Source organism: Nesoenas mayeri (genome assembly GCF_963082525.1).
Source record: "Nesoenas mayeri genome assembly, chromosome: 4".
Lineage (NCBI taxonomy): Eukaryota > Metazoa > Chordata > Aves > Columbiformes > Columbidae > Nesoenas > Nesoenas mayeri.
In genome coordinates this window covers 74,428,949-74,442,419 of record NC_137540.1, presented here as the reverse complement: position 1 = coordinate 74,442,419, position 13,471 = coordinate 74,428,949, and the positions used below count along the sequence as shown (strand labels likewise).

The 13,471-nt window shown below is 46.3% G+C and overlaps 1 protein-coding gene across 1 annotated transcript in view; it reads right to left on the bottom strand.

Moving 5' to 3' along the window:
* Positions 1–4,779: 4,779 nt before the first annotated feature.
* The window catches only part of ADRA1D (adrenoceptor alpha 1D), a gene marked incomplete at both ends in the record, with an annotated part of 45,241 nt that continues 36,549 nt past the window's right edge, over positions 4,780–13,471 (bottom strand). The window contains one exon of the mRNA XM_080343767.1: positions 4,780–5,348. Within this exon, the coding sequence (XP_080199893.1) occupies positions 4,780–5,348 (569 nt within the window). The remainder of the gene's footprint in view (positions 5,349–13,471) is intronic.

Here is a 13,471-nt window from a genome sequence, read left to right as displayed (position 1 = left end):
TCCAGTTTGTACCCATTACCCCTTGTCCTACCATTGGTTGTCACTGAGAAGAGCCTGGCTCCATCCTCCTGACACTCACCCTTTATACATCTGTAAACATTAAGGAGGTCACCCCTCAGTCTTCTCTTGTCCAGCTCCAGAGCCCCAGCTCCCTCAGCCTTTCCTCACCCGGGAGATGCTCCACTCCCTTCAGCATCTTGGTGGCTGCGCTGGACTCTCTCCAGCAGTTCCGTGTCCTTCTGGAACTGAGGGGCCACAACTGGACACAATATTCCAGGTGTGGTCTCCCCAGGGCAGAGCAGAGGGGCAGGAGAACCTCTCTGACCTACTGACCACCCCCTTCTAACCCACCCCAGGTACCGTTGGCCTTCCTGGCCACAAGGGTGCAGGGCTGTTTTTCCTAACCACCAACTACACAACATCTCTCCCTCCTCTGCCCCCCTCCACTCCCATGGATCGTGGCTGCATTCAGATTCCTCTTGCTCCAGGGAGCATCTTGAAGAAGATATGGCTAATGCAACCCTGTCGTTCTTGCACGGCACAAAGCTGAGAGAGTTGTCTTCAAACTGTTTTTTGTCATAAATTCTTGCATGTGGGTGCAATTATCCTTGTGAAGTTATGAAAAAGTATTTGGAAAAAAAAACAACAGTGGATAATTTGCAGTTTTTTTTCCTCCTTCCCACGTCCCTTACACCCCCTGTTTTAAAATCACACACAACAATTTATAGCGATGTTTTAGACAGGTTTGTGCATGTATTTGGTACAAACAAACAAAAATATGTGCATTCTGTTTCATAGAGCTTACACTAATCCGACAGAACTCGAATCACAAAACAGAAATACTCTGGCTAATAAATACATCTGGGGATGAAAAATAAACATCTATACATAAAAAATTTCAATGTCTGCTGAAGAAAATGTACACTTATATACACACTGTAAACAATAGTAATGCAACCCAACTGCAGTCCAGCTCAGGCTGACAGGGACCTTCCTTCTCCCTTAAATAGGACTTGTGAGAGTAGACTGATGTCAAAGCTGCTGTTCACCATCCTGCACTGGGTTTGTGGAAGCAGCAAAGTCTGATGATGCAATAGTAAAATGAAGTCAGTGCAAAGAGGTGAGAGATGCTGCTTAACCAATGTGTGCTCTGGGGAATGGTCTGATTGGCAAATTTGGAGAAAGGGGACCATATCCTTAGCTGGTCACACCATTGTGGGTCCAGAGAAGTCATTTGCATCAGACCAAATTTACCTCTTGAAGGTCTTGAGCCCATTTTTCTAGACTTGGGAGAGCTTGGAGATTAATGGCATCAAAGAGAAATGCAAAGTTTTAGACACTCAAGTTATATTTCATACAACATTATCCTTCCTCCCCTGCCAGCAAAGGCATCCCTGTCCACTCTAAATGATGCTCTACACGTGGATCTTCAGAGACCAGGCCTGGCATTGCCTCTTCTGATGCAAGATGCTAAAAGAAAGAGGGGCCCTCGCTTAGGTGAGAAGCAAATATTTTGCCTGAATGCAGCACAGCAGAGCTCAAGACTTCCTTCCCCCCAGCCCCTTCTAGGGTATTTCTCAGGGCCTGATGAATCACAGGTGCAGCTGCAATGGAGGGAAGTAAATGAGCCAGAATTCGGGAATTTCTCTGTATGCATATGTGTGCTTAAACAGACTTTATCCTCATTTTCTCCCCCACAGGTCTGTAAAGAATTGAGATAGAGAGGCAGTAAACCTGCAGACTAACCTTTTTTTTCCCTTCTGGATTCTTTGAAGGGGCTGGAGGCTGTAAATATTTCAAAATTGGAATAAAAGAAAGATGTATAGATTTAGTTAAGGTACAAGGAAGAAATTCTTCATCATGAGGGTGGTGGGACACAGAAACATGTTGCCTGAAGAATTTCTGGATGCCCCATCCCTGGAAGTGTTCAAGACCAGGTTGGACAGGGCTTTGAGAAACCTGGTCTGGTGGAAGGTGTCCCTGCCCATGGCAGAGTTGGAACTATATGATCTTCAAGGTCCCTTCTAATCCAAACCATTCTATGATTCTAGGATCAGGAAAAAGTGTAAGCAATAATGTCTACTCGTTCATGGAAATAAACTGCTTGCCAGTAATTGCTAAAAGCCCCTGCAAAGTCTCCATTTATAGGAGAATGTCTGTCATTTTGGAGATGACATTTATATAGATAAATGTAGTAAAATGTATATTTGTATCTGCATGGTCATGGATGCACACGTTACCATGTGTTATGGGCCTCTGGCTGTGGAGAGTTATGAGATAAATCTGCTCCTGAGCACCAATGAACATTTAACGGCAAATGTCCCTCTCCCCCCTGGACTAGACTTTCACTTCTGATTATAAGTGTACAAGCTCATCCCAAACTGTGTCCCCTAATCACTTAAATTATACACTTGCATGTGTTAGATCTGCAAAACAACGTCACCATAACAGGGGCCAAAAATGCATGACTGTGTGCATTCGCTCCCTTCGCCAGTGGCATGTGTGTACACGCATCCTGAGAGGTGGGTGGGATGCAGGAGTAGTAATACTTTCACCTTGACCTTCTGGACACCTTAGTTCATCAGTGACTGCCTTCTTCCTGATGCCTTCTCTGCTATGTCCCCAGTGCCATCAGTGTGCTCTCCCATCGGGATCCCAAAACCACCCAGGAAATAAGTGGCAGCTGCAGTCCTTAAAATGACTTTCTGTGTCACCCCATCATCACTGTAGGGTCTGACATCCCTTCAAGGCCAAGAAATGGGGAAAAAAAAGGTGCATTTCCTCACAGAGATTCCCATGAGGTATTGGACCCTTGCTTTGGTAGGGTTGAACTTCTAAGGCTGGCAATGTCTGGCTGATTTTGCAGACAGTAATGAGTCTGGGTTCAATGCCAGTGCAATGCTCCCCATGTGCCTTGATGGGGTTCACTGCTGGGACTAAAATATTTGGACAAAATCTGGAGGTCTTTGTGGAGTAATTCATCCAGTTCAGAGTCTTGCATTGAGTAAAGGGCAGAAGGGTGTTAAGGGTGTTGAGACGGGCCAACTCCAGAAATCGTGTCTCAGTATGCACTGTACAAAAAAAGTAAAAAATAAAAGAAGTACAGCTTCTCTGTTCTGATTTCCTTTCAAGCAGATGAACAGCAGAAAGAAAGGTGACATTTTCTTTGCTATGCCTAGGAGCCTTTAGTCTCCTTTGATAGCCATCCTTTAGAGGACTAGTTGGATGTGCTGGAGGTACATTAGTGAATGGCTCCTAATGGGTTTGAGGGACAGTGCTGGTGTGGATGAGTTTCCATCCAACACATATTCAGTGTCATGTCTCCACCCCTCGATTTCACGTTCCTGTTCTTCACTCACCTGGCTTGAGATACTGCATCTCAGATCCAGACTTTGCCTCTATCGCTTACATGTGTCCTGGATCTGCCCAGCGACTGATCTAATGATATCGCTCTGTGTCTCATTCTCTCTCTGAAATTTGATAAACCAGTGTCTGAAAAACATGGCCAAGCTCCCTGCAGTCCCCAGAGGAGGCCACAGTGCCCTCCTGAAGGGAGCTCACATTCTGGAGTGGTGAGAAGGGCAAAAAAACCCCCTTATGGACATTGCTTTACTATGTTAGCAGACATAACCAAGGACAATTGTTCATAGATACCAAAGGTTTTGATGTATCAGGTGTGTGGAAAGCCACCTAGGAGAAGAGTTATGGGCATGACCCTGACTGAGGAGCAGATCCATCTGCACGAAGGGGTTCCAACTGAACCTCACATTAGTTTTAGCTTTGACTCTATGGGTAGTAGAAATGGGTCACCTTTCCTGAGCCACAGCGAAGGTTGACTGTGGACCTGAGCACAGCCCCTAGGATGCATCTTTATTCCATGTTGTTTGAGAGAGACAACAAGAGCAAGAAGGGGACAGAAAAGGCTGGGGATGACTGACACCAAAAGGAGCTGCTTTCTCTATTGTAGAGGGTTGCACACGAGAGCAAGGCGGATTGTGTTTCACTGGAAAGTGAAATGAGAAATGCATCACAGGTTGGAATTAAAGAAGAGAGACCTGCACACCCATTGGCATCAGCGTATACACCTGGACTGCTTCTCTGGCCTGAAACTGGGTTACGTGGAAGGGGCAAAGCTGTAGTCACTGCAGACATGGTGGCTGAGAGCCAGGATCCCACCACTCTGCTTGGGAATACCGCAGTCTGCTCGCCCTCCAAAGCAAAGGTCTCGGCTGGAGGTCCTGCTCAGCCCTTTGGACCTACAAGCTCCCAACCCATTATCTGAAGGATAAGCTGCCAGTTACTGCTCAGCAACATCCTTTCTGGGTGCTGCCTCTGGGTGGAAACATGATCACATGGACTAAGGCAGGGTTGGCATCTTTCAGGGTTTGATCTTTCCATTAGATTTTGCAGTGGTGTTTTTAAGGCAAAGGAGATATGCTGGTTTCCCTTAGTTGCACGGATTCTTCCAAAGTCAAAGATAACCATCCACTGGAGTAAACAACTCTTTTCACTGGGCCACATCCACATATCCACCCCACACCTTCCCCTCTTGCTGCAGCTCATTGAAATGGGATACACCATTGGCTCTTTTTTGAGGAACCCATAATCCCGGAGAAGGGGCTGACCTCTGCATGGAGGATGCTTGTGTAACCTTTGGGCAACTGCATTTTATACCTGATTGCTGCTTCCAGTCTGCCTGACAGACCCACAGATGGTATCCCTTCATGTTTCTGCTAGATGAAACCTCTAAAGAAACCATCGACAGCTGTCCCAATGGCTTCAAATATCTGTTTCTCGCAGCCCGCAGCAGTCTGTTAAGTCATGGGTTTGATAGTCAATGGTTTCCACGAAGTCATGAGGGATCCCGATAGAAACAGACTCCACCTCTGTTTTGTAGGTGGCTGTAGCCCCCCCTTTGCTGGAACCACCCCGGATTTTATTAGAAAGGCTGTTCATCTTCTCCTTCAGCTGGGTGGATGCTGGTTTCTGGAAAGGAGTGAGCATTTTCCAGCCCTTGAAGCTGAGTGTTCGCCTCTTACTATCCCTCTCCTGCAAGGAGGAATTAAATATGAACGAGCTGTTCAGGGTGTTAATCCTGGGCCTCAGGTCTGTCTCAGAGTCTTGCATCGAGCTGTTCACGGAGGCCCCTCGCCAGTGGTGGTCGTAGACACGCCAGATGGGCCGTCTTCTCCGGTGGCATTGGCACTTGAGCAGCCTGATGAAAGCTCGCTTGAACTCTTTGCTGGAGCATGGGTAGATGATGGGGTTCACGCAGCTGTTGAAGTATCCCAGCCAGAAGATGACCTTGAAGACCATTTCAGAGGGCTTCAGAGATGGGAAGAAAGAACCTTGGAAGAGATTAAAAGAAACGTGGTTAGAGGAAGGGGAAGGGTATGGCAGCACAGGGTAGCAAGGGTGGTGGTCGGCTCAGTCTGGAAGAGGTGATACCTGCAGAAAGGTGTGATTCTGCTATCAGGTCCTCAGCTAGCAATGTCACTGCCACCAGAGTGAAGATCTGGCCACTGCAGGACTGCAAGGCATCAACCCTAAAGTGATAATGATGGATAATACCATGTCTTTGGCAGGAACCTCATACTCCACTGCAAAAGGGCTCCCAGCACCCTCAAATACAGCTGTGAGCCATCAAGTCAAGCCCTTACAGCTGGGAGGGAGGCTGTTAATTTTTGTTGCTGCTACATGAGCATGAGGGGTTGGGGGCTGGAGGATTTCTCTCACATGTGTCTCCAGACCACCATCTAGCTAAACCCTTGAAGTCCAGAATGCACTTCAGAGGGGAAAATCCTGGTGCATGATCCAACAGCCACATGGCAAAACTCGTTTTGCTCACTGTGGGTTCAACTGTCCTGCTCTGAATTGGTGCAGGAGACTTGCACCCAAGAGTTATTTTCCACACCTGGGGACCTGGCTGCTTCCTGAGATCCTGTAGTGAGGTTGAGGGCATCATTTTGGGGAATAGGTTCAGCGGTCCCCATGCCTCCCTGATTTATCAACCAAGGCAGCCGGGCTCTGTCCCATTCCAGATCAGATGGAGAAAACTGTTGCTTGGATGTTCTGCAGGGATCGGTTCTTGGTGCCTGCCTCTTCCTATGTGTGGCACTGCACAGTTCACCACTGAGACGAAAAAGGATGGATACAACCCTGTCACCTGCACTGACGGAAGAGCAACACCCCTTCACCTCCTATGCTCATGTGTTTTGTATCATCAGTGTTACACACCCGCTGTTCAAATTTTGTGGTGATGCTAATATGGACTCTTAAAGTGGGCTCAGATAATATCCATCACTCCAAGCTTGTATCTGCTACTTGAAAAAGCTCTTTTGTCCACCCCAACCCTATTTATGCTTTTGTGCTGGAGATTCCTGGTGTTTTTCTTGGTGAAAAAACTGGATATTTTTTTGGCAGCCAGAAGATGTCAGTGTTGCACCCACATGGCCCTATCCCTTCTCTCTCCCCACTCAGATCTGAAATAACTTTCTGACTCAGCCTTAATTTCTTTTAATTTTAGCTCTGGATGACAAATCGTGCCACCATGTGACTGAGTGCTAATTTGTATTTTAGTAAATAACATTAGCTCTGGATATCATTATTATTTTCCCTGTGCTCAAAAGCCTGGTGTCAAAACAGTAAAACAGGTGCCAGGAGACAGAAATTTTGGACTGACAATACATAAAAGCTCCACAAGCTGTTTGCTGGAGAAAAAAAACATCAGCCAGGAAACCCAGAACACTGATTCCAGCAAAGTTTCTTACATTCATCCCTAAAAAGTGCAGAAATTACAGCCAGACTCAGCATTAGGTATGTAGGCTACTCCATCACTGGCATGTGGGAAAAAAGACAGATCTCAGCATTTTCTGATGGTTAGGCATGGAAAACAGAGATACAGCCGTGCAACTTAAATATCTGTTGAAGGCCAATCCCTGTCTTAGGGCTGGAGTACACACTGGCTGTCAATACGTGCTGAAGGAGGCATTGCATGGGGACAGTAAGGTCTCCGTGCTGGAAAGACCTGAGTCTTTCATGGAAATGAGTGGTATTTGCAGTTTAATGAGCAGCTCACTGGTGTCGTAGCCTGTGGTTTTGAACAGAGCAATAACATGGGAGTTGGGTTTTGTAGAAGCAATGACACCTCCTTAGTTGTTTTTGATTAAAAGGATGAGGCACTGGACAGGATGCCCAGAGAAGCTGTGGATGTCTCATCCCTGGAAGTGGCCAAGGCCAAGTTGGATGAGGCTTTGAGCAACCTGGTCTAGTGGAAGGTGTCCCTGCCCATCGCATGGGGGGTTGGAATTAGATGATCTTTAAAGTCCCTGTCAGCCCAAACCATTCTATAATCCTATGATTCTTTGATTCTTTCTGGGACAGCGGTGAACTTCGTAGGTTGCTTATAGGCTGCTTGAATCACCACATACATTTCTAACCACAGCAGAAACACCACCCCCAAGTGTTTAGCCAGGAGCTTCTAAACATCTCAGTGGTGCTGGGAGCCATCCCTTTTTGCATTGCATGTAACATCTCCTCTGTTCTCCATATGATGATCCCTTTGAGTGTTCCCCCTTCTCACACTGCCTCCAGCCCACCACCCTGGACTTACATGCACCATCTGAAGCTTTGTGCAATGTGGACCAGCAGTGGCTTTCCAAGCCCAGCATCAATTTCTCTCCTCAGTATCAGGTTTTGGCAGTAGGGGGTGGGTCTGTGTTCCTGCCCAGGCTCCCCCTCTCTCCATCCTGCCTGTGGACCAGTCTCTACCCACAGCCCTGTCCTCTCTGCAAGGTGATCCCTGGCTCTCAGCCCAAAGACATTGTGTTGTCCCTGCCATAGCTTAGTGTGAGTGTTTGGGGCCATGTAAGGTGAAAGACTTCATTAAGCATGTAATCTTGCTCATTCCTTTGTCAGGGAGAGATGTCCTGCCTCAGTTTCCCCTCTGAAGAAAGAGGCCAATTACCATAAACTTTTTCACAGCGTTGCTGTGAACTCTGTTTGCAGTGTACACTGGGTTCTCAGAAGAGCTTTATGTAACATTTTTTTTAACTTTGAGAGGAAAAGAAAACAAAAAACTATGGTAACAAAGCAAATAAAAGAAGGATCTCCTTAGAAATGAGACTCATAATTACTGCTTGAGCCACGCTACTTAAGAGATTGGCACTTGCTTAAACAGCCTGATGGCTGTTAAAATAATAACTTATATCCAGCATTTAGCAGTTCATTGCACTACACAGTTTCTGTACTACATACTTTACCCTTTTCATCCAGATACAAAATACAAATTGAAAAGAAAAAAAAAAAGCTACGAATTCTCTGAATTTCAACTTTGGCTGTGTTTCACCCGCTAGAACCTTGTGTACATCCGAAGACAAGGGGCTCATTACCATGCAAATAAGAGTGCCCCTTGGAAGAGACGTGTCCTGAGTACACCCATAGTTTCCTCATTTGATCACACTGGGGTGAACAGAACTAGGCAGGGAGTCCCCAGAACAGGTCCTTGGCTGGTAACTTTGTACACGCTCGAGCATGAGATTCTCTTGATAGGCACTGGGAGGCTGCACATAAGGAAGAGCTGTGGGGCCTTATTTAGGGAATGAGTAAAGAATGGAGAAATTAGCTCTTGCTTTCATATGCATGAAAATGCAACAACATTTTGAGAGAGGGAGGTTTTTTGCACTAGGCTTTCTAACAGTTACTATATGGTTGTTATACAGTTACTACACTGTTACTATAGTCCTTTCAGAACTTAAAAGGGGCCAATGAGAAAGATGGGGACAGACTTTTCAGCAGGGCCTGTTGTGAATGTACAAGGGGTGATGGTTTTAAACTAAAGGAGGGAGATTCAGGCTGGACACAAGGAAGAAATTTGCTACACTGAGGGTGGTGAGAGCCTGGCCCAGGTTGACCAGAGAGGTGGTGGATGAACCATCCCTGGAGACATCCCAGGCCAGGCTGGACGGGGCTCTGAGCAACCTGAGCTGGTGAAGATGTCCCTGCTCATGGCAGGAGGGGCACTGGGGGAGCTGGGAAGGTCCCTTCTGACACAAACTATCCTATGATTCTATTATTCTGTGATTCTATGATTCTATTCTATATAGTAGTATAGATGTTGTTAGCATGTGTGGAAGACAGTACTGAGTAACAGACACTTGAAGAGCTCAGGAAACATACTCAGATGTGTTCAATGTCTAGAAATAGAAAATGGGAGTAAAACATCAGGTAAAACAACAGAGAATTATGCACCAGCACTTTAGCCTGACATCTCAGTATAAGAGCCCTTTTTAATGGTTTGCCCCCAAAATCACCAACGCCAGAACAGGGCAATATCAAGGAAAGAACAGGAAGGCCAAATGTTGCAGTACTTGTGTCACAATACAAGTTTGTGAAACCTGGTCGTGTTTCAAAGCAGCGCTGTTCCTATTCACTCAAAATCAGCCTGCTGGACACCTCTCTTGGGCATCCAGCTCAACACAGCATGGCAAAGCTTGCTGTAGTTTCCAAAGGAGGAGGTGCTGACATCCACCCTGGGGACATTCACCCACAGGGTGGTCTTGGTGTGGTGAGCATCAACACTGTGTGTGTCCTGGGATCCAAGAACCCTCTATTGTGCTGGAACATCTGAGACCTCAGACCCCTCACAGGGAGAAGACAAAGGAGATTTGGCTTGTCCGTGGATCCTGGTTCTATCTCAGTGTAGGATACTCCCAGGTAGGGTTAAATGCAGAGCCTCATCCTTCATATTTCCTACTGTCTTGTTGAGAAGGATCTATGTTGGCTTATAGAGATCCTGCTGAGGATTTCATCTTGTCCTTATAAATAAAGATTTTATAATAATACTGCTGGAGGGCTTGAAATTCGTTTCGGGGCTTTATTCCTTTCAGCATTTTATAAAAGGTCATTCCACATCTTGCAGAGTCTACATCCTAGTGATAGAGCTGGGTCAGATCAAGGACTGCAAGTCCTGTTTTAACCATACAGAATTATCTTCAGGATCATTAAGAAATTAAGAAAGCTGCAGGTGACATCAGGAAAAGCTGTCCCCATCGTGCAGAGTGACTGGACTCAATCTAAACATGATCCGAAGACTGAATTTCATTTTTTTTGGTGTTGCAACATTAAGCCAATAAGATATGTGCTCTGAAGTAAAAGCAAAAGAGTAATTTATTTGTTGTTCTTATGGAATGTGTGTGTGTGTATTTGTGTAAGCAGCACATGCATATGCATTTGTGTACTATGTGACTATATTTTTTCCTAGGTAATATCACCCTGGTCATATCTGGGGAAAAACCAGCCAAGTACAAATACTGTGACATGCTGTTTTGGGTCACTAGTGGATGCAGTCTTCTCTTTACATATCCAAACACACATCCCATTTTGTTTTAGATAGTTTGAGCACAATCTCATGATCTTTCCTTGTCTGCACTTCTCCACCCTGCCCTCCCCATGACTCACTCGAAGGTGATATCACTGGATTGTTTGGAGAGCTGCTGGTCCCAGCGCTCAGGGCTCAAAAAAATAAAGCAAAACAAGAAAAAAGACAAATGCAAAAATGAAAATGGACCCAGTCCAATCTAAATTCTGGCCCCCGCTCCCAGTATGCAGCCAGAATCTGTGAGCAGGCTTGCTTTCTGCTGCAGTTGGCAATGGCATCTTTGTTTTAAAAGGTCCTTGCTTTACAGCATGTCCTGAATAGTCAACGGCACAAAAGTGCTGCAGATGTAGTAGCAGGTGGGAAAAACAAAGTGCCAAAGTCATGCCCCGATGCCATCCCACTAGGAATGGGAAATGTGAGGACCAGCAGGGTTGTTCACACTGACAAGGGGCCTCACAGTTGCTTGGTGTGAGCTTTGTAAGAAGAATGATCCTGGACCAAAATAGTGTATGAAGAATTGGACTTTGAGGGTGTTGGTGGAATGCCATGGGGAAGCTAAATATTGAGCTATTATTCGCTGCCTTTTCCACAACAAGGGGCATTACTGGAGATGAAGAATGGTGGGTGGTAGGTTAAAAACAAAGATGAGGAGATGGTTCACCTCACAGCATGTTGCTCAGCTGTGGATGTCCCTGCAGCAGGACGTGGTGTATGCTAAAAAATGATTGGCCAAACTCATGGAATAATAGAAGAATTCTACCAAGGTGCAAACCACTCTGTTCCTCAGTTAGAAAGCTCCAGAAATCCACATAAAGGATTAGGTCCATGGTGGGGACATGGACCCCACCACGAGAGCTTCTCCTGAATGTGACCTTTTAAATATGGAAAGGGTACGATAAGGTCTTCCTGGAGCCTTCTCTGCTCCAGGCTGAAAATTGCCTGCTGTTTTAGAAGAAACCCTGACATAGGATGCACTATAACTGCTGAATCTCACTGTGGGTTCTCATGGTCAAAGAAACAGTCAGTCACCTTTATTTTTTTTTTCCTACTGGCTCTCACAAAGTAAATTAATTAAATCTGGACTATAATAATAACGAGCTGCTACTTTCTACTCATTACTCAGCTTGCATTCTTCCTTGCCAGCTCCTTCTTGGGCTCCCATGGTAGAAAACCTCCCTGATGTGGCTGCCAAGCTCTGGGAGAATGGGCTACATATCAGCAAGGATTTCTGCTTCTGTGTGACACTGGGAGCCTCAGCTTCTGATGGGTCTTTCTCAACCTTCTTCGTCTGCTATTTACCACTTCTGCTGGGCGTCTGTAGGCATTTCAGGGTCCCTAGAGGGTTAACACCTCCTTGCAGCTGGTGGCATGTCGTGAAGTGATGGAGGAGTTCACTGCCCTCCTAGGACAGATCCAAGAGCTGCTTGGCGTAGGGAGGAGGACAACATGTTCACAGTGACTCCAGCATTTTCCCAGAGGGACGATAGCATGGGGATATCAAGTGGAATTCCTCAGGCCTGTGAGCCTTCCAGTTGACCCCATAAACAATGTCACAGATAAACAACAGCTTCCGTCACGCCAATGAAAGCCCCGACGACCTGCCTGCGTGTCTCTCTGCGCGTAGGCATTGCTGCTTGCTCCAACTTCTGCACCCTGATCTGGCTGAGAAGAAAAGCAGGAGAAGCCATCACTCCCCTACCCATTTCTGACCTTCTAGGCAAACCTTGTCCCAAGTTGATGGCTGGAGAAAGCCTCTTGGAGACCCTTCGGCCATATCAAAACCTATGGTGGGGTGTGCATACCTGACACATGGTGTCCTCATAGGAAGAGAGGACAGCCTGTGGTGTGGTGGGGCTCAGGGAAGCATGGTGTAGGTTGGGGGTAGTGTGGAGGTTTCAAAGGTAAGAGAGATCAGCTTGAGGGTCTCAGAGCTCTGAAAAACATGAATGCTCCCAGGCTGGATCTCAAATTTAAGCGTTGAGTGTGGTTTGCCTGTCAGCGAGAGAAGGATAATGCAGCAGGCCCTTGTCCTGATAATTTGTCTGATTCACAGTGGCCAAACCCGTCTCCTAATCTCTAGGCAATACGGTCCTTGTGATACCTCTATAGATTTCCTCTAAATTGCAGGACTTTGGCTGAAATTGCTTTCCATTCCCTTCAAATCTCATATTGGTGCTTTTCTCAAAGCAACCCCATGATCTGGACCACTGATGGGAATCACTGACATGAGGATGTTTCCAAGTTAGTAAATTTCCCCAAAATTTCGGGTATCTGTTATGAGTCATCTAGCTGAATTTAGGTACCTGAGCAGGTCCCTAGGCTTCTCTTACAGTCAATGGTTTAGTCAGTAGACTCTGTGCAGAGGAGGGAGTGATCCCTCTTGTCCTAAAGTATAAGGCTGTACTGGGCAGATAGATCACACTAGTTCTTAGATATGGACCCAGACTCTTGCCTCATGGGCGTCCACATCATAGACATCCAAGGTTACTCCTGTTGGATTTCACCCTTAATGTCATCAGTATCTGGTGGTCTTCTCCCCTCTTGGGAGGTGTTGCCCAAACTTCCCATACATCAATTTCTCTCCTGTGCAGGACAGGACTTCCATCACTGGAAGAATTTCACCAGTGAGCCTTCCACAGTGGTGAAGGATGACACAGTGAAGAGCCCCATGAGTACATCTACATTGTTACCTAACAGAAAGCTAACAAACAATTTCAAGTTTTGGGTTGTGCACAGTGCTAATTTGCTTAACGTGGTCCAGCTAGACCACTCCAGATAAATTTGGTTCATGGAACAGTTCACTCCAGAGGCTGTTCCCAAAAGGCCATAAGGACTTGACTTTGACTATGCAGTCCTCCAATGTTGTCCCTGCAGGCTCTGCACCCTTAATTACCTCCATATGCCCTGACGCCACATCACAGGGCATACATCTGTTTCAGACTGAAGATCCACTCTGGTGGGCTTCCACACAACACCCTCTGCTCTTCCAGAGATTCACAACTCCCACCAGAGAGTAATTATGTTGTAGGACCACTGGGGCACTGTGTGGGGCCTGAGAGGGCTTTCGGCCAGGTATCATAAAGTACTTAGTGT